Source organism: Amblyomma maculatum, chromosome 5, assembly GCF_055883805.1.
Source record: "Amblyomma maculatum isolate TAMU_Amacu chromosome 5, ASM5588380v1, whole genome shotgun sequence".
Taxonomy (NCBI): domain Eukaryota; kingdom Metazoa; phylum Arthropoda; class Arachnida; order Ixodida; family Ixodidae; genus Amblyomma; species Amblyomma maculatum.
Genome location: NC_139348.1, coordinates 68,263,289 through 68,284,878, shown reverse-complemented (window position 1 = coordinate 68,284,878; position 21,590 = coordinate 68,263,289). Strand labels below are relative to the sequence as shown.

The 21,590-nt window shown below is 46.0% G+C and overlaps 1 protein-coding gene across 1 annotated transcript in view; it reads left to right on the top strand.

The window, feature by feature from the left end:
- LOC146188455 (beta-hexosaminidase subunit alpha-like) overlaps nucleotides 1-566 on the top strand; it is a 54,078-nt gene extending 53,512 nt beyond the window's left edge. The window contains exon 14 of the mRNA XM_084603780.1: nucleotides 300-566. Within this exon, the coding sequence (XP_084459906.1) occupies nucleotides 300-363 (64 nt within the window). The 3' untranslated portion in view covers nucleotides 364-566. The remainder of the gene's footprint in view (nucleotides 1-299) is intronic.
- Nucleotides 567-21,590: the final 21,024 nt, after the last annotated feature.

Genomic DNA, 21,590 nt, shown 5'->3' with positions numbered 1-21,590 from the left:
GACCCTATCGTATTGACAACGAACCACTCAAGTCCTCATTCCGGGTAAGTACGTACGTATACGCATGTCTTCAGGCTTATTGCTCACTTCTAAGGCACTGTAAAGTACCTCGGTGTTCGAAACAATTCTACCCCAATGTAAGGGTAATAAGTGCTCGAAAAGCGCCATGCAAGGTTGCAAAATTACATTTTTGGATGTGACAGCGGGTAGCGAAGAAAGCTTCGTATCTCTTAGTACGAACGAAATGACGCAGAAACGAGAGAAGAAAAATTGCACGCTACTCTTATTTGTATATACAGGCGTGGCTTGAACGTGGAACCAGAGAATGGGCCTGGTGTCTGCGAATGTGACTACGTCCTTTGAGGAGCTCGTTATGTCATCCTGGAGAACATCGGAGGTCGCCTTCAAAACGTGACGCACAGGGACCATGTTGGCACTTCTGGGAGCAGGAACAGGGCTACGACGAAGCACCAACGTGGGCCTTGGCGCACGCCTGTTAATCTTGGGCGTGAACAGTGGCTGCGCTGTGCGCACCTCATCTGACCTAAATAAACACTTGAACGTCATTTCTTTTTTCATATGAAATCCAAAATGTAGTACGCGTATTTGTAAGACACACTCAGTCAGTAGCAAGCTCATCGCGTAAGGTGTAATGGGTTCAGCATTTGCAGATAAAGCTGAAATTTGCACTTCTTCCCAAGCGAAAGGTGGTTCGTATACGTAGTGCTCGCTATGACTAATACCAAAACATTTACCGCTGTATGAGTGACCTGGCACTATAACTAGTAGGTGCCAGTGGTATTGTAGCAGGACACCAAATCAAAGAAAACAGGCTGCGTTGAATTACAACGGTCGTTGTTTAAAGATATGCTTTACTGTTAAACAAATTAACCCTGGAACATATGGGCACGACTGTTGTCAATGTAGTGCGATTGCGTCTGTACAAATTGCCTTGTGGTCGCACGTTGCCGCGATTTCGTAACCGAACATGACTGCTATCAAGTGCAGGTTTTAATGAAAGCAAAACTGGTAACAAAAAAAAAAGAGATTAAAATGAAGACGGTTGTATCAGAGAAGATTAAAACACAGTACAACACGAAATTCCACTAAGAACACGAACCGGTCCATGACCAGCACTCTAAATGAAATAATCTTTCACCCTTCAGAGTCCCTGAAGTAATGTCGATGGTTGGCACCGGGACTGACCGGGATGGTGTTGAGGCTACGGAAGTAGGCGGAGTAGAATGGAGTGTGTCAGCAACAGAGAGGATTTGTGACGTACGCCAACGGCTGCTGGCGCGTTTCCTGTCAAAGTTTCTGTGGGTACGTTTCTTTCGCGCTAATCACAATGTCTAGGTGCAAGGTTGCGACAGTTGACCGGTAAACTTCTCTCAGGAGGGGTATCGCAACTCTAAGATCTAGCTTCTTTGATTCAAGAGAGGCCCATATTGGCTGCTCGGACCCAGCAGCTGTTGGCTGCCAGTTCTACACTTGAGTACCCAGCATCAGGTTGTATTACTGTTCTCAAAGGCCCAGATTTGTGGCACGTCAGGCCACTGCTTCAGTTTTGCGGCCACGAGTACAGCGTGCACACGTGACAGCGTGCTCCTACGTTCCGTCGCCAAGATACGGAGCCACTACACTACACGCCTGTCTTTCAAGTTTCTCACGGTCAGTCACAACGACCTCTGTCCGCCCCCTATTTCCCAAGTGTTCTCAGAAAAAAAAAATCGTGGATAGAGGCAAACTCAGCATATTCGGAGGTTTAACTCTCTTACTCCTCGTTGTAACGAGCGAAATAATCCGCCATGTTGGTTTAGAAGTTAAGACCCTTGTGTGCTCAATTCGAGTACCTGGGTTTGACCTCAATCGATAAGAATGCGCTCCTCTTCGATGGGTTATTTTCTAATGTGAAAGCACAACACGTGTACTAGCTAAATAACCCTCAACACGACTGGGTCATAGAATGACCTTGCGATTCTTTGAAGGTCATTCGCCAACATCTGGCGAACACGAAAGTTAAAAGGAAGGCGAGGTGGGGCCTCGTGAAGAACTCAAGGCTATTCGCCGACATATGGCAAACTCAGTATATGCAGCTCGGAAGGTACAGCTTTCATGCTAAAACTTAAGAAAACAAGATTTAGAACGGCGAACAATAGCGCTTTCTTGCTGTAATCGCACGCCAAGCTCAACAAAGAAGCACACGTAGTCAAGGACAATGGCAACAAGGAAAAACCTGATGTTAAGAATGTAGCAACGACATTTTTTCTGCAGTGAACCGAAGTTGGCACTCTGGAACGCTCTAAACAAGGATTAAGTACACGATGCCAGGAAGACATGTTACACTTGCTCTACGATAAGCAATGACAATCAAAGTGAACTGCAATAATCGTTTCATATTCAGAGCGGAACATAACGCTCTAGGCGACTTGGTTATACAATAAGTGCTGATATTTTCTGAACCTCGGATGCATTATCTTGGAAGGCACTCCTTTAAAGCGAGACTTGAACGCAGTAATATGACATTTAAGTGCTTGGCTATAGTTAGGGTTTTCAGAGTATGGGCGGTCAATCTTATCTCGCTCTTCCTGAGAGGACGCTCAGCTTGCCGTCCACCTGATAAACCAGCGAAGAGGGTTCCCCGAGGCAAGGCGTGAGGGTGAAGCCAGATGGCTTCTGTACATTTGGAACCCCCTCCAAGTATGCAAAAGTTTGCATTATTTAAATAAAGTTTATTCCTCCTCATCTCCCACCACGACAAACATTCCATAAAATAAATTGTTTAACTTTTCAACTGCCCAAACTAGCGCCATGCACTCCTAATACGTAGTCGAGTAGCTGAATTCGCGGGGTATAGGGTGAAGCAATTGATCGCGTGTAGAACCTCGTCTGTTCTATGACTGAACGTACATGTGTGCATCACCAGATTTTTCTTACCTGCAGCCGCTAATACCAGTTCAGATAGTATTACCTTCCGAAGCTCCTCAAACAAGGTATTGAAGAAAAAATTGAACAAACGAGACAGCACCTGAAGAATGTGTCTATGAAAGGTCCGGAGCTCTGATACTAAAGAATTGAAAAACAAAACGTGCAAAAAGCAAAAGTTGAAATACACCCAAGACCCAACATTGAAACCGATGAAGTTCCGCTATGGTTGTCGCAGAAATCTTTTTTTTTTTTTTTGAGCTGTAGCGTCCTACCCCTCCCATTCATCGTCTCTGCTGTGGTCAAATCCGATGGCAGAGAAATAAAGAACAAGTAACGCTTCATTCTGCGAACTCTTTTAAAGCGCACTGTTCGAAAGCACCAGCTATAAAATGACCTGATAGCTTCGCACGAAGCATCTCGCCTGCAGAGACATCTTAGTTGTATGCCCAAGAGTGAAGACATTTTGATTACAGCAACTGAAAGTCTAAAATGTCTCGGATATCCAAAATGAATTCTCTGCATGGCGAGGATCTTTCGAAATGTTTGTTAATTAGTTCCATACTAGCGTCACAAGGAACTGAATAATGTTCGCAATCTTCTCAGATGACAAGCACATGATGTTTCACAGGGCATGCTGCCGCTTTAGATGTTGATAGCAGGGAACAATCTTTGTAATTGTAGTTTCTTGAGAGTCTAAAGTCTTTTACGTTCGCGCGAGTAATGTTTCTATTGAAAACTTTTAAGATTAGCCTCTCCAAGCAAAGGTTGAGAAATCGAACTTCTTGTCAATCGAGGGCTTTTCAACGTTTTCAAGATCACCGACTATGCTTCTCCTGTGAGTGAAAGGTGTTGCTTTATCCTAAAATGCTGACCTTAGATGGCTGATATCTGAGCAGTCGTGGTGACTCTGCATCAAGTCCATTGATTACGATATTGTACAGTGACACATGCAAATGTGAGTGCTGAAGCAAGGTAAAACCAATTAAAATCAGACAAAAACGACAACAATAGGATACATTCATGACAGGACAAAAATTAAAATTTGCTGAACAAGACTTAGGTTGGGCTAACTCTAGTCTATCGTGCGAAAGAACTTATACACTCGTCGTAATTATATCACATTAAGTTAATGGACGCCCAACAGATACATAAAGCCCCTCTTAATCAAGTCTATAAACGTGCCTCCACAGGTTAATGCTAGCTTGACTGACTCAGAATGCATCTTGGAAAACCTCATTCTGACCTCACCTTTCCCTATGAATTGGCAAGCCGGAGTTGATCGCTCCTGCCAAATAGTCCATGCTACCTGACTGCGTACCGTCGCACAAGCCTACGTCGAACCAGTGCTAGGCCGCGTGAAAATTATCTACCCACCTGCCGAACTCATGTCCGTGATTTTAACGCTCGACATTCCACAAGGTTGAGAAGAGGCATGCAAAATGAATGCTATAGCACTGAAACAGACTGAAACGAGGGACATTGACCCGAACTACATGTAACTGTAGAAAAGCGTACAGCTGCAATATAATGTTTTCACAAAACGTATATTGTCAGCTTGTCTTTATAATAACTTAGACTAAACCTTTTATCCTTCACTTTAATATCTCTTCACCCCTTCCCCCAGTGCAGGTTAGCAAAGCCGGTTTCTCCTTCCGGTTAACCTCCCTGTCTTTCCTGCTCGTACTCCTTCTCCTCCTATGCTAAACGCGAAAATAGAAGATACACCTTTCTGACGCAATAGATTTAAAGGGGATGTTGCGCCGAAACTTCAGTCTCCATGTCGGCTTTGTGAGCCAAAAATCGCGGGCAGGACTGGCAGATGGCATGGCCGAGTAGGGATTCTTCGATGATTTATTAGACATGACGACACCACATGATTTCGGAAATTAGTGAAGAGCTTTCAACTAGGGTTGCTTATTTAAGATGGAATAAGAATCAATCTTCCGGTGCTCTTGGATGCTATTAATAGGCCACGCAGGCACATTCATATGGCTTGGTTACAGTTGAACTTCATTTGTCAGATGAAGCCCATGCTATCACACATTAGCTTTAAAAGCGGTGTTTAAGCGTCCCTCGTAATATGTTTAGTAAAGTGCACACACGTATTTAGTCTGATTGCCTGCTGTTTCACGTTATCTTCAAAACTCACCCGGATTGTTTCTCATGGAACCTTACTTATCGGAGCGAGTCTAGAACCAACCTTAAATGGCAGATTTTGGAACGGGTAAAGGACCATTCTAAAAAGGATTATTACAATAAGTTGCAACACGTTGTTTCTCAGTGAGAGTGCTGCCTACTCAGTGAGGTAAGAGGACAAACTTTTAAATGGAGATTTTACCTTACCATTAGTATATGTGTTCATAACATTGTGTTACAAAATTTTATAGCTTTCTCACAACGAATATACAGTCCAAGAAGGCTGAACTAGACATCCGACCAGCTGCAAGGTACACTTGGCCCGGCCATAAGATTCCTCAATGCCCACCACAACGGAACCTAGAAAAAAAAACTAGGTAAACAAACACAAATAAATTTCCACGAACATCACGGCAAGGAAGCTCAGGTGGTGGATGTTAATGAGAAATATCTTGGTTTAGGTATGTTAAACATACGGGCGAACCGCAAAAGCTGCGACGTCGTTGTGGCTTTTTGGCGAATGCCCTCCTTTGCTCATCGCGAGAACGCATTACGTCAAGACGACCGTCTGCTGTTTCACGGCAGGGCACTCTAAAATCCCTGGTGACCAAATTTTCTCCAGTCCTACTTTACGACGCTCCTACATCCTGCGTTTCTTTAAGACTGTAATTTCCATGGACGAAACAACCCATTAGCTAGATGAGGCTATATGTATGGTAAAAATGGGGCATGTTATCCTGTAAACCACGAAGATTGCCACGCTGGAAAAGTGGCATTAAAAACTAAAATGACAATAAAACGCGTAGAAATTGTGGCCGTGGTTCTCCGATCGTCCTTTAAATATGCCGAATATTTCCCCGGATATCACAACGAATCACTGTATCACTTTTTTTGCCAGCAGATCTCTAAATGACCTAATCTACTAGTGCTAGATGTTGTGTCATTATCATAGAACGCATGCAATTTTTGTACACACACAGATATCTTGCACAATAATACTTATCGTATTGCATCGTTTAGCTTCACGCGCTGCGACCTGAGCAGCCACGCGAATTAAGGTACTTCAAACTAACTGTTTTGCATATGTAAACTATCAAGGAAGCGTCGCCTGATATGCAGTTATCAGTGCTGAGTTTAGTGATCATTGATGTGTTCAATATTGTTCGAGAATATTTTCTTGTCGTTAGTGAAACGCTACTTTCTTTCTTCCACTTTCACGTTGAAGGCTCTTCTTCAGTTGCAGATATGAAGCTACACCACATGATCATGAATGGACGACCTGAAGCGGTTGTTGTTTTTAATTAACGCATAAGCTCGAGGGCGAGAACGCGAAAATTGATGCGATGCGCGCATGTATTTCTAGAGTGCTCTTGGTGCCTTCACAGCTTCGAGTTTTTAAATAAAACTCACATTTCATATATACAGATTATTTGAATGTATATCGTCCACGTTTTTATGCTTATTTACGCTCTGGCATGTATCATTCTGGTCGCGCTACATCGTTCGGTCAGGTTAAAAATGAACAACTGAAATACTCTCTCCGGTATCCGTTCTATACACGACTGGTTTGTTAAGATTGAGTTCCGAATCGGACGTGGCCTGTCTGGCATACGAGCTCCATACGGATCAATCCGTCCGTCATGACATGCATATCGGACATAGGCTGTCCAGTTCCATCCAAAGTTACTATACAGACTTTGCCAGTGTTGCGCGAAAGTGCCGCATAAGCAACCAAGTTTTGCAGCGAAGCCATACGTCGATTTGCCGGAGCCGAGCAGCCAGACTGGAAAGCAGTTGAGAAGCAATTTTTTTTGCTGTTTTATCGAAATAAGTCACCGTCGCTACTGCTCCCACACAGCACAGCACGCCGTACCCACGATGAATGATGCAATGCAGCCGGGGTGCTGTCGGGTCGGCTTCACGGGGCTACACGGTTGCTTGGCGGCGAAAGAAAAGGATCGCGGAACTCTGGCAAAGCTTATATAACGACTCTAGTTTCACCTACAAAGCGAAAATGGCCTGTCAGGAATAAGCTCCACACCGGAACGGTCCACCTGGTTTGAGATCTGGCAAAGCTTATATAGCAACTCTAGTTTCACCTACAAAGCGAAAATGGCTTGTCAGGAATAAGCTCCATACCGGAACGGTCCACCTGGTTGGAGATATATTGGCCGACACTAATCTGGAACGTAAGCAAGATGCGGTGGCGCTGCTGTTGCCAGGTTGGGCTGACTGGGGTGCAAAGATGGCTTAGAGATCATAGTAATAAAAGGAAGTAATATATTTCAAAGCAGTTTACTTATTTCACGGTGCGCCTATGATGCCGTCACGACGTGCAGAGTAACTATGAACAACGAAGAACACATTTCTAAATTTTGAAACCTAATTATAGAGACGCAGTATATCTAAAGCACCGCGAAGCGTGAGCAGATACAAAGCGCATGCGAGGAAAACTTGCCAAAAGAATTTTCTGGTTCCGGAAAGCGTCAGTAAGCGCGGCAGATGGCTAAAAGTTAGCGGATGTTTTGAAGAATAAAGTATGACAATGTATGCTACGTCATTCTGAAGGCAATAAATGTTTAAAGTGCCTCAATAAACGTAAACTTTAAACTCGACATAACCTTGAAAGACTAGCTATGCGCTGTTGTCTCGCAAGTGCCACAGCTTCTCGTGCTGACAGACGGGCAGTCCCGCAGGCTACATTCTTACTTAAATCCTGCCCTCAAATGATACAAACATTTTGGTTGAAGGCAGGCCGTACATAACACGATAAACGAATCCCGCGCGCAACAGCAGACGACCAAAATGCTCCGTCTATCGTATGCCCACACAAGTCTCGTTCACGAGGCCGGCGTCATCCGTACTCGAGTAGAGCGTCGTCTGCGCTGCCGTGTAAAGTGGGCCGTTCACTTTCGTTCCCTTGTCATAAAGTTTGAGATGTGCTTTTTAAATGTGGTTTACACTTGGCTGTATACATCGAAAAAAGTTATTAGGAAGCAAAATGAATTCACATGCAATCATATCAGGCTACACGAGAAGCTGGCGGAAGTCGGAGGAACATCCAGGGGATAACGAACCTGTCGGCGGTATGTACGGCAGCATATAACTCATAAATGTATCGGCGTTTTAAAGGTAGATTGCTTACGAAAACGTGTAGCAGACTTTGTCATGTATTTATTCAAAACTTGTTTCAATGTTTAGTTGACCGCCTATCTCTTCTAGTGCTCCACGAAAGGAGAAAAATGTTACGGCAAGTTGTGTTAACATGTGTTTCTACGGGTCGCCCTTCCTACTCGCACAACCCTGCGTTTCGCTGTGTTTTGTAAATACTCCACCTCCAGGACGGTAATTCATGCTTTCTCAATCTGTTATAGTATGTGCATGGTTGTTCTACACCAAAGAACGGCACCGTTGGTGCTCCGCGAAATAAAACAAAAAAAGCTGCTTTGAAAACCTTCGCTTCAATGCATTCCTATGGGAGCAAAGCCTACTTTTCGGCCTCAGTTTGCTGCGGCGTCGGGAGCTCCCCTTTTGTTTGTATGGTTTAGGTCTGTATGGTTTAGTATGTCCGGTATAAGTTTCACAGCAGACTGGTATCACCTGTTCGAGAATATACCCAGGCTGGGCATTAACCTGCTTAAACGCTATAGAGGACAGAGAGAGCGTAAAGGTCCTGTAAAATCCAGTTTGTGCAATACGGGATTTTACAATAGGAAAGTGCCTTATTTACTGTGCTACAGGGCTTTGAGTGTGAAATGTTCCTTTCAAAACAAGTGAGTAAAAATGAATAAAACAATATCTGTCCGTCGCTTCGGACTGCACATTGGCACCAAATAAACTAGTTAATTAGAAAAGTAATTTCTGCTTTAAAGAAGCGAGTTACGCAATTACATGCTTTTCATTTTTACATCTGATATTCTGCTCATGGAAATAGTTTTTATAAATCTAAACTCCCATTTAGGTACTTCACATTTGCTGCTGAAACTCCACCTTGCTTGCTTCTTTATTCAACTCAAGTCTAACTCAAGTCTAAGGTATTTTTGTCAGTGAGGCCACCTACTAACTAAGGCCTATTTCAGAGGGGACGATTTACTTGAGTTTTAGCAAGCCAAGAGATATCAGTTCTTTTTTGAAACATTAGACACTGTATCGTTTCCCGGGACTAGCCTGTGATGTAATAAGGGCAATGATGATACTGATGAACACTCTTATGTTAAGGTTTCAGGCTGGGCAAATATTTCTCGAAAGAAGATTACACATCTACCGTCATAGCTAATTGGGAGGAGCACCGTATGCAAAATATGAAAGTCTTAAGCTCAGAACCTAGTGGCAGTATTTCGCCGCTTTCAGATTTTTTCCATGAAAGAAAAAAACTTTTTCTCTTTATTTTTGATCGACGAATACAGTAACAACAGCAACCAAACTATATCCGGCATGTCATTTCAGTTTGAATCATTGTTAGGTTTGCTACAGATGTTTGCGTTCTGCAGAATAAGATAAAAATATGAGGATTCATGTGTTACCATCTCTTCTTTCTATTTGTCGCTTTTCTATTAGAGGCGTGAGGATTTCATTAGTTGAATGGATAATCTTAACGCGACTGCAGTACAGTACAGATAGCGCGTAAGCATAACAAAAGGGGTGCCTAGTGTATGATTTGTCGTCTACTCTGTGGTAACGTACAGCTAGGCCAATATAGCGGGAATTCGCTGAACCAACAGGCGGTAGTAAAGGCGCTATCGCTCTCCTCTTAGGCGAAGTTTGAGTGCCCCCTAATTTTCTTGTCAATGCAGTTTTTTTGCGGGATACTTGGATATCTCGGCATAATAATCTCTAGTGTCAATTGTTTTGTCTGAAATAGTTAAGAAGCAGAAACTTTGTTTCATCCATTGTAAACTCAGCGTCACTGTTTTTATCCGTGCCCTAAGTATTTGCTATAGGATGTACAAAAAGGCTGTACAATCTTGAAAAGCAGAATTTTTTTAAATATCCACACCTTTCACGCTGTTTTGAACAGGAAGGCTACTTTGCCAAAAATGAAGCAAACAAAATTCTTGCACAAGAGTATCCTTTGCTCCTCCCGGTCATTTTCAATTTCCTACAAACGTTCTGAGGTTTGTTGCTGACCTGCCATCAGAAGGCTCTTTTGTTTCAAGCTGGGTTCGCAGTTCCGGTTCACGTGAACATAACGCAAGGGAAGGACGTGTAGTTGTATCAAATACGTCGGGTTTCCCAATCACGCCAATTTACTGGTACTAAAACTAAAAGGTCCGTTCAGATCATCTAAAAAATAAAGTTGTTGCGCATAATTTTGTATCTTCCCACCATCATCATCATCATCATCATCATCATCACCAACAACAACAACAACAACATCGTCATCATCATCATCATCATCAGCAGCAGCCTGACTATACCCACTGCAGGGCGAAGACCTCTCCAATATTTCTCCACTTAACCCGGTTCTGTGCTAGCTGCACCCACTTGACCCCCGCGAACGTCTTAACTGCATCCGCCCACCTAACTTTCTGCCGCTCCCTGCTACGCTTTCCTTCGCTTGGAATCCAGTTTGTTACCCTAAGCGACCATCTGTTATCCTCTATTCGCACTACATGTCCTGCCCATGTCCATTTCTTCTTGTTAATTTCCACTAGAATGTCGGTAACTTGAGTTATTTCTCTGACCCACTCTGCACGCTTCCTATCTCTTAATGCTACCCCTACCATTTTGCGTTCCATAGTCCTCTGCGTTGTCCTCAAATTAAGTAGAACTTTCTTGGTTAGCCTCCACTCCAAATCTTCCTATAGCCCCGCTCAAGTAGCCCGTTCGAGGGTGGAGTATGGTGCTGCACATTCAGCTTGAATTCCAACATACCTCCTGCAGCAGCTCAATGGCTTTGGCTGCCGAACAAAGTTCACGAGATGAAATGCTAAACAGTTCAGCCCACTTTGGATGCAGGTGGAATACAATACACCTGGAATCATTTTTTGCATATTGTCACGTCTCGATAGAACGCCAAGGAGGATCCAAAGATAGGACGGGTTTAATAATCAACCTGGACGAGTCTTGCGCTCCAACTTCCTTCTCTTTCAGGCTTGCGCTTGTGGGGGCCAGTCATCATCTTTGGCGTCGTCTTCTATGCGGCATTTGCCCCCCTCCTCAGGAAGCATCGTCCCGATGAGCATAGAAGGGAGTAGGAGGTCAAGGTCAGTCCGAGTTGTACGGCTTCATGCGTACAACGTGGACGACGTCGGCTTGTTGCTGGCGTCGCTTTGAGGTCGACACCCCGTCTGGCACCACCTCATAAGTGACGTCGGTTAAACGTCGCTGGACAACATATGGCCCGAAATATCGCCGCAATAGTTTTTCGGAGAGTCCACGGCGGCGAATAGGCGTCCAGACCCACACTTTGTCGCCAGGTTCGTACATGACATGTCGGCGTCTATGATTGTAGCGTCGTGCATCATGCTCTTGCTGATTCTTGATCCGCGCACGCGCTAGTTGGCGGGCTTCCTCTGCACGCTGAGCGATTTCCTCGGCGTCCTGATCGAGATCGTCGGTGTAGGCATTCGGGAGCAACATTGCATCCAGCATAGTTGTTACTGGTCGCCCGTGAAGGAGGCTGAATGGTGTCATACGAGTGGTGTCTTGGCGTGCCGTATTGTAGGCGAACGTGACGTAGGGAAGAATTTCGTCCCGATTCTTGTGGTTCACGTCAACGTACATGCAAAGCATGTCTGCGATGGTTTTATTGAGGCGTTCCGTCCAGCCATTGGTTTGGGGGGGGGGGGGGGGGTAGGCTGTAGTTTTACGGTGACTGGTACCACTGAGGCGGAGAACGGTCTCCAAAAGTTCAGCCGTAAATGCAGTTCCTCGGTCAGTTATAATGAGCGCCGGAGCGCGATGCCTCAGGACAATGTTCTCCACAAAGAACCGAGCTGCTTCGGCGGCGGTACCCCTTGGCAGAGCCTTGGTCTCCGCGTAGCGGGTTAGATAATCGGTGGCGACAATTATCCATTTATTTCCGGCTGTCGACGTCGGAAATGGTCCCAGGAGGTCCATGCCGATTTGCTTAAAAGGTGTTGTTGGCACTTGAAGAGGATGGAGTAGGCCAGCTGGTTTTACAGGGGGTGACTTACGGCGCTGGCAGTCTATGCACGTACGTACATAGTGTTTCACTGTCGCAGGCAGTTTTGGCCAGTAGTATCCGTGCTGGACTCTAGCCAACGTGCGGGTGTAGCCAAGGTGACCGGCGGTTGGCTCGTCGTGACACGCTTGCAAAACTTCATTGCGGAGAACAGATGGGACGACGAGTAGATGACTGTTTCCCCCAGGGCGGAAGTTCTTCTTGTAAAGTACATTGTTTCGAATAAAGAATGAAGAGATTACTCGGGTGAAAATCTTAGGCACAACGGTAGTTCGTTTTTCCAAGAAATCAATAAGAGGGAGCAATTCCTGGTCTTCTCGCTGCTGTTGGGAAAGCGTTGCGTTATCTATAACACCTAAAAACGCAGTGTCTTCATCGGTCATAGTGGAAGGTTCGACCGGCGTTCGCGAAAGGCAGTCAGCATCCGCGTGCTTTTTTCCAGATTTGTAAATAACTGCCATGTCGAATTCTTGTAATCGAAGGCTCCAACGCGCGAGTCTCCCTGAAGGGTCCTTTAGATTCGTCAGCCAATAGAGCGAGTGATGGTCGCTAACGACTTGAAAGGGGCGAGCGTACAAATAAGGGCGGAGCTTCATAACCGCCCATACCACTGCAAGGCATTTTTTTTTCGGTTGCCGAGTAGTTCGCTTCTGCTTTGGATAGGGTCCTGCTGGCGTAAGCAATTACTTTTTCCACACCATCCTGGCGTTGCACCAGCACAGCACCTAAGCCCACGTTGCTGGCATCCGTATGAAGCAGTGTAGGGGCGTCGTCATCAGAGTGCGCCAGGACAGGTGGTGTCTGTAAACGTCTCCGCAGCTCATTAAACGCTTCTTCCTGTTCTTCAGCCCAGTGAAAGACAGCGTTGTCACGCGTCAGCGAAGCTAATGGCCAGGCAATTCGTGAGAAACCAGCAATAAACCGGCGGTAATAGGCGCAAAAACCAAGGAAACGCCGCAATGTCTTTTTGTCCGTAGGTGTCGGGAACTTGGCGACTGCGGAGAGCTTTTCAGGATCAGGCCGGACACCTTCTTGGCTAACGACGTGACCTAAGAATTGCAGCTCCTCGTACCCGAAGTGGCACTTCTCGGGTTTTAGTGTGAGGCCCGCAGATCGTATGGCCTGAAATACAGCTAGCAGACGGCGCAGATGCTCTTCAAATGTGGCCCTATTCACAGGTGGTAGAACGTGACCCAGAACCATGCTAAGCTGCATACAGCTCACAAGTTGAACCACTAGAGGTTGGAACAAGGTCTGAGCCTTGCACCGCGTCACCTCGCACTGACCATAGACAGCTTTGAATCATTCCGGTCCACATACTTTTCTCCCTACTTTTCATTCTTGGCAACCAGAAGGACACTGAATTGAACAGATCTCCCTTGAATGTGGCCACTTCTAACTTCAATTACTAATGCACTGGAAACAATACCCCTAAATCTGGGTAGCCCACATGAGGACACCAGTTATAGAAACACATGAAGGAAATAAGCGTTTCTCTGTGTTTGAAAAAATAGGTGAGGGGTAATGGGCCTTAGCTATAGTACCTTTTATTCGCCACAAGGACTTGCAGAGAATGCGTAGAATAGTGAAGGTTACCAAGTAGCAAAGGATGCATTGTTTGATGGCATTGAATCAAGAAACACCCTTATAGATTTTAGTTCTAATGAGACTGTGATGTAAATTATGAGCCCAGGTCCGTTCAAGAGCTCTGAGCAGGCATGATATCAGGTTCACGGACACACGCACGCTTTTTTACACACATGCAGGTCTAATGGGACAGGTCCAAAAATACGTCCTGCTATGACTTGATCAAATGTCAGAGCTGGCGACCCCGACGGTGCCCTGCAGTCTGGTTGTGGCGATGGCGGGCCAACGGTAGACGTGTGCTTCCTGGAACGTTGTGCAGGAGCCAGGTCTTGGATCTGGTTTCCAGGAGACCAGCGGCCACGTTATGACGCTGGCCCTGTTCACGCCGGGCGCCCAAGTACTAGGTACTGCAGCAGGCTACGTCCAGGTACTGCAGCGTGTCAAGTGCGGCGGTTAGGCCCGGTGGTGCAGGCGAGCTGCCTCTGGGAGTTGTTTACATGATGGTGGAGCGCTGTGCGGCACCAAACCCCAGACCAGGTGTCCGGCAGGTGCTGGCGAGCCGGTCTTTACGGCAGGCTGAGAACGGTGAAGAAAACCGCCCAACGACGCTCTAGAACGTCTGTGCCGTTCTCCTGCCTCCAACAAACTCACGCGCACTGGCTCGCCCCGCACGCGGCCGCACTTCACGTCTTCTCCACCAGCAACCCACACTCGCACGCATGATCATCATCATCACAACCTTCCCCCGTTTCAAGACAGTTACTTGCAACTTATCTGGCGCTGGGGAGGGGGAAGACGAGGCCGAGGGAGAACAAACTACACAAATAGTAACCACAAATCAGAAGCACACAAAACTCTTCACAATTCAACAGATGACTTTGTTTTTAAATCTCTTTTCAGTCACCCGAAAAACAGTTTCACATTGCACACACGGCTCCCCAAACTTTTACCGATGTACTTTCTGAGGGTAGTAAACCCTGCATGTGCACAGCTGCCTTCTGGTTGTGGTGACAACTTGGTGGTGACTTGGCCGTCCTCGACACTCTTGTCAGAATCCTGCGACAGAGGCTCACAGGCGTTCAGTGGAGTCACCGTCGGATGTCTCCAGGCCCACTTTGATAAGCGCTAATTCCGCTGCGGCTAGTACTCGAGGCGTAGCTGGAGATTCGCTGTTGCAGTACTTTGCCAGCTTTTGCTTCTTCCGTGATAGCTGGTCGTGACATGGTGTCATTAGTGTCATTCTTTGGTATTTAGCACAGGTTCTAACAAGTCTTCTAGCATCTCCTCGTATATCAGGCTGATAAAATCCTCATGGACGCGATCAGTCATGCGCCTGATTCCTTGGTGTTCGGACGTATTACGTTCATGCGCCATTCGGAGGATTTGATGCCTGAACGCCAGAGGCACAACAACCTGTTTAAAACTTGTTCCAGTCGCCAAGGAGTAATAACATAAAGGACGTTTGCTTCTTGACGGAAGCAGTACTTGTCACCCTTACTGGATCTGAACTATTTATTGGTCTTAAGAAAAATTTGTTTAAGCATCGCATTCTTCCGCTGCTTTTGCAGCTAACTGGCGTTTTGTAAGGTCACAGTATTGGGTACGTAACCCATTCAACGGAGATGACTTGTTCTTTTTTGCATTGCCCACTGCAGTAACACAATGCTGCGATTTTTCGCGTGGGAACTGTACTCTGGAACCGAGTGGTATCGTGTCATGCCCCCTAGCACACACGTGCATCCACTCTGTGTTCGAATCATGAGGTTCCTTGACACCGGGGATGTTTCCGAGCATAAAGTCATACATCGGCCTTGTCATGCAAAGTGCGGTCACCTCACCTGTGAAGTATGGTGTGTCCACTTGTACTCGTGCCACCGGTAACTGGAGTGAGGTACCATCGAAGAGAGCCAATCTTCCTGTGCACCCTGTCAAGCAGTTCTTCGGGACCAGACTTTGGCGGACAATAACGACATTACTACCCGTGTCTCAAAGAACACGGACGTTTTTTTCTGCCGCTAATATTTCTGTAACGGACATAGTCCCTGTTGAAGGCTGAACCGCATGTCCTAGCTTTTGGGCATGAATCATGGAGGCGGGTACTTTTACTTGTACAGGTGTTGTTAGTCCGATGCCTGTCGCACGGCAGGTAAGAAAACAGGGCCTACATAGCAAGCAGCACTCTGTCCTTCCACTGGCTGTTGGTTCCTGCAGTCATCTGTCCTGTGCCCTATCTTGCCTGAGGAATTACACCTTGGTGCTTCTCTAGTAGAGGTGCGACAATCGGAAGCCCAATGTCCTCGACGGTTGCACAACATGCCAGTTTAATGTAATGTAAGTTTAATGTAATGCCATTTGGCCTCTGCTCCGCGCCAGCAACGTTACAGCGAGTAATGGACACCGTGCTGGCTCACTTGAAATGGCAAATTTGACATTGCTACGACATTGCTGTCTTCTCTTCAAACTTTGAAAACCATCTGAGAATGCTTTGAACAGTGGTTGACGCAATCAAGTTGTCAGGTTTACCGCTGAATGCAGAGAGGAGATGTTGTTTCAGGGTCATATTGTCAGCAAGGAGAGCGTTGGCCCAGACCCAAAGAAAACAGCTGCGATTGCACAGTTTCCACAGCCTGGTGACAGGAACGCTGTGCGCCAATTGCTCGGACTGAGCGCGTATTATATTCGTCAAAGACTTTTCACCCATCGCACAACTTTTCACGCAGCTTACAAAGGCAAGCGTGCCATTTCAATGGGAAGCACTGCAAGCGAAAGACTTCGAGGAACTTATGCACTGATTACAGTCCCCTCCTGTTCTCGCGCACTTTGATGAGAACGCCGAGACAACGAAGCGAACAGTTTGCGCCTACGCGTCGTTTTCGTTCAAAAGCGTGCTGAAACAGGAGGAAGTCATCGCCTACGCACGCAGGTCCCTCTGAAAAGCCGAAGACAATTATTAGACGACAGAGAAGGAGTGCCTCGTGATCATCTGAGCCATTTCAAAGTTCCGCACCTACCTGTTTATTCGACCATTAAATGCATTATGCAAAATTCATGCGCTCTGCTGGCTCGCCTTCGTCTTCTTTTTACGCCTTGATATTTGGCACATACCCAGAAGAGGGATTGGCCAGGGTTCAGTGGGGACTGCCAAATGTCCTACACAAACTGAATTAGTGTATTAAAGTAATTGACAACTAAACAAAAACATAAGATTTAGGATCACAAAAGTTATTAAAAGAAAAAATCGAAGCAAAAATTTGGAATTTTGTAAATTCGAAATACAATTAACAAGGGAATCTGTCCGTAGCTGTGATGTAGTTATGTAAGTACTGACAAATTTGAGGCAACGCAAATCCTTTCGCACTCGCACCGAAGGAGAGTAGAAGCGGGACCGACAACGTAAATCCCAGGCGTGCAATTGGAGTTTTTAAAAGCACCCTCCTCTGATGTGAAAACCTTCAGCAAGCGAGAAGGAAGTGATCAATATTTTCAATTTCACCGCAAGCCTCACAAAGGTTTGTGGGGCTGATCCCGCATCTACATAAATAAAGATTTAGGCGAGGAATCCTGCATCTCAGGAGAGTCATCGTTACCTCACACTGCCGTGATTTACATGAACGAACTTTCCATGAGTATATGAGATGCTGGTATTCAACTGTAGATAATAACGGATCATTGCACGAAGCGGCTAGGTATTGATATCGCTGGAAACGGGACATTCCAAAAATGGTGACATTAGGGATGGTATATGAAACAGATGCATCAAGAGCTGAATTAGCTAGCAAATCTGCCGCTTCGTTCTGGAAAATACCGCTGTGACCGGGGACCCAGATGAAGCGTATTTCTTTCACCCACCCCGGTATGAAATACTTTAGTGAGCGGCTCAACAGAGCACCCTGTGCTGACTCCAGTGACAACAAAACAGAAAGAGAGCCTGATAGAAAAATTATTTTTGATTGACTGCAGGAACCGTTTAGTAGTGCTAGCCGAATTCCATAAACTCTGCTAGAAATATCGGTGTGTAATCCGGGACACGCACCGAAAAACGCCAGGAAAGAGACTCTGAAAACATTCCAATTGCTGCTTTGTGCTCAATCACAGACTCATCAGTGACAATTACAGTGTGATCAGGGAACCTTTCAAGGTGTTCACATAGGAGACGGGATATTAGACTTGAGGGTAAGTGCTTCGCATTAGATGGAAATATAGAATCATAATTTATGTCCACAAAAGACGTTGAGCTACCAATAGGACATATAGAAGCAAGGTCCACACCAATGTTTGATAAAATGCTCTGCGTGAAAACAACTTGGGACTTGCAGACCCTTGGTCACTGGTGCGTGAGAAAGAGATCCCTCCGGCCGCCTTCTTTCTCTACCGGATCGGTAGCGAAAGAAGAAGAGGGAGTGCAGAAGGAAGTTTGTATGGGCCACCGTGGTCCTGCTTTGTTTGATCCCTGTAAATAAAGCCCTCCCAGCATACTAATCACGTAACAGTTGTGGTGAGAGGTGTTTAAGTATCGAAAACGAAGCGTCCCATCTATTGAAGGAGTCGTAGACTCGCTCGTCTGCCATCAGTGCCATCGGACATGACCAAATACAGCAATATGGAGCAACCGCAACCATCCACGGAGAACAAATGGCCATATTATCGAGAGCCGCGGACATTCTTAGGAAAACTAATGAAGACTCTGACGAGTGGCTGAAGCACTGCGAAAGAGTAAGCAAATATAATTTGTGGAACACTGCTACTAAACTGGCAAACATGGTTTGTTCTTTGTCGCCCCTGCTTGCTTTCAACTGGCTTGACAATCACGAGTATTCATTAAGTACATGGACTACCTTCACAAGCGAGATCAAGAAAAAGTTTTGGGACGAAAGTGGAAATAAGCATGCAGAACAGAAATTGCTTCACCCGGCGCAAGTAGCAGGAGAGAATCGTACCGCATGCATCAAAGCTATCTTAAAGCTATGCAAGCTGGTGAATCCTAGTATGCTAGAGGAAGACAAGTCAACCATCTTCTAAAGGAAATTGGGGAAGACAACATTCTGATTTGCAAAGAGAGCCTGAGCACCACAGGCAAAAGTTTAAAACATTGTACAGTTGAAGCTCTCAAGGTGCATCGAGTCACCCCTAAATTCAGAAGACTGGCCAGTGTTACTCCTTTAACCAGTGTTGAAGACTGTCATCCACTTTCTATGGCTGATATGATACGATAGATTGTGCGCGAAGAATTGTTCAGATCCAGGGTCACCGTCTGCCATGAAGAACATCTGCGGCGCAGTTGTGCACCGCAAGCGGATGTCGCCGCCCTGTCCACTCCGTGGGTCCAACCGAGCGGCCCTTCGCATATGGACGATGGGAGAAACTCTCCCAACGTTTTGCCGACCAGGTGACAGGAAGGAGGCCCGCTTACTCTCTAGGCATGCCTCGTCAGCGAGAGCCTGGCTACAACCAACACCGCGGCTTTGCCACCCAGGAATCTTATGCTGATCGCTAGCACCCTCCGCCTTTGTGTTACAGGTGTAGCATTGCAGAGCATATCGCTACGTTTCCTGGCTGTTCAAGACAGACAACCGGTTAACATTTACGGACGACTGCAAACCGAACAGAAGGAATCCCCGACTATGTCCGCTTGGAAAATGTGCCCTTCGACGTATTTGCGGAATTCTTCACCAGCATCTAATTGCAGTGTGACGCCGCCATCCCAGCGCCAATGGCGATCACCTTCCCCTTGATGTCTTTCTTTCCCTCCAACTCCAAACTGGAAGGTGTGGCCGATTGAGGTGAGGCTGCCGGCGAGTCGACGACGCCCATACCTCTACCCTTGTTTATGTTAAAGAACTAATTGGAAGTGCTTATTGATGGTGTGAAAATAATGGCTCTTGTAGACACTCGAGCTACGATATCTGTTATGAGTTTGAGGATTAAGAACTATTTAGGCAGGAAAGGAATGTTTTGCGGTAATCGTACAGTGTTATTCTGTGGTGTGGGTGGTGAACCTTTCATTTCACTTGGTGTGTGTGCTTCAGATGTTCTTAATGGTGGCCTCCAATTTTGAACACAATCCGCAGTGCTGCTTCTGTTAATGCATGATGTGGTTATCGTCACTAATTTTATGGAACAGTGTGAAGCAACTTGTTACTGTGGTACGGCCGGAAAAGATTACGTTCAATTCTTGACTCCATGCGGCTCTTGTGGATGACTCGAAATCTGATTTCGGAGCATTTTCGGTGGGAGAAGGCAATTGTGCCAGCTTTATCTGCAGCATATATGCGGGGTTTGCTGTTTGCAATCAGTGTGAATCTTTGGAATTTGTAGTAGAACCTACGACCCTCACCTGCCATAAAAAGAGGGCTATCGTGCCTTGTTGTGCCGCTCCCGTGACCAGAGGCTACACCGACTCGTGGACAGAAACCCATCTGAAGAGCCAGCTGTGTTTCCTGGGGGCCTAAAACTCACCTGTTTCGACGAAGGCGTGTCAGGTTCCGTTACGGCGTTAAACAGCTCTGTCATTGAGCGGCACGTGCAATCAGGTATGGAGACCCAATTTAACGCTATGAATAATAAGTTTCTTTCCACAGCGGAGCGTTGAATTCTAGTGGAACTACTACTGAAGCACGTGCCACTGTTCGACTTTGCGAAGAACGATTACACCGCCACCTACCAGTCATATTCATCAATCGATCCACCCCGGGTCCACACCTCCGATACATCAGAAGCCCTATCGAGTTTGAGCAACTGAACGTAAGGTAATAGATGAGAAAGTTCAAGAGATGCTAAAGCGCGACATTATTCGAGAATCGTCTAGTCCTTGGGCATCTCCGGTTATCCTGTTTAGAAAGATGGCACATGGAGGTTCTGTGTTGACTACCGTCACTTAAAAACAGTCCGGAAGAAAGATGTTCACCCGCTTTCACGTATAGATGACGTAATTGACTGTCTGCACTCAGCTTCATACTTTTCGTCTATTCACTGGAGATAGGCTACATGCAAATCCACATGCACACTGCAGTAAAGAAGTGGCAATTGTAACACCAGACGGTCTTTATGAATTTAACGCTATGCCTTTTGGATTATGTAATGCGCCTGCCACATTCGAGCTGTTGGTGGGTACAATCCTGCGTGGACTAAAGTGGGAAATTTGTTATTTGTTTGTTATTTGGACGACGTTGTTATTTGTGGCAAACATTTTGTGAACGTTAAAGCCGTCCGAGTGTCACTCCTGATTGCATGAAACGAGCTGGTCTTGTACTCAATTCAAAGAAATGTCATTTTTGTATTGCGAAACAATTGTTATCGGCCACTTAGTTAACAAAGAAGGTGTTCGACTAGATCCCCCAAAAATTGAAGCTGTCAAAGCATTTTACGATGCTCCAATCAGTAAAACAGCTGCAGACCTTTGTAGGGCTATGTTCGTATTTTCGACGCTAAATACCAAAGCTCGCAGACATCGCTTACACACTCATGCGTCTACTGCATAAAGATGCAACATTCAACTGGACCAGCGAATGTGCCGCAGCTTTCCGTCATCTGAAATTTCTTTTGACCGCGGGTCCCATCCTACTCCACTTCTGCCCATCAGTACCAATTGATGTACACACTGACGCAAGTGGTAGTGGTATCGGCGCTGTCCTTATACAGCGCCATGGCCGCGATCAGCACGTGATAGGATAAGCCAGTCTCGCGTTAAGTGCTAAAGAAGTTACACAGTTAGCGACAAAGAGTGGCTTGCCGTTGTTTTCGCCGTACAGCGATTCCGCTCCTATATATATGAGAATCCTTTCACCGTCGTGAC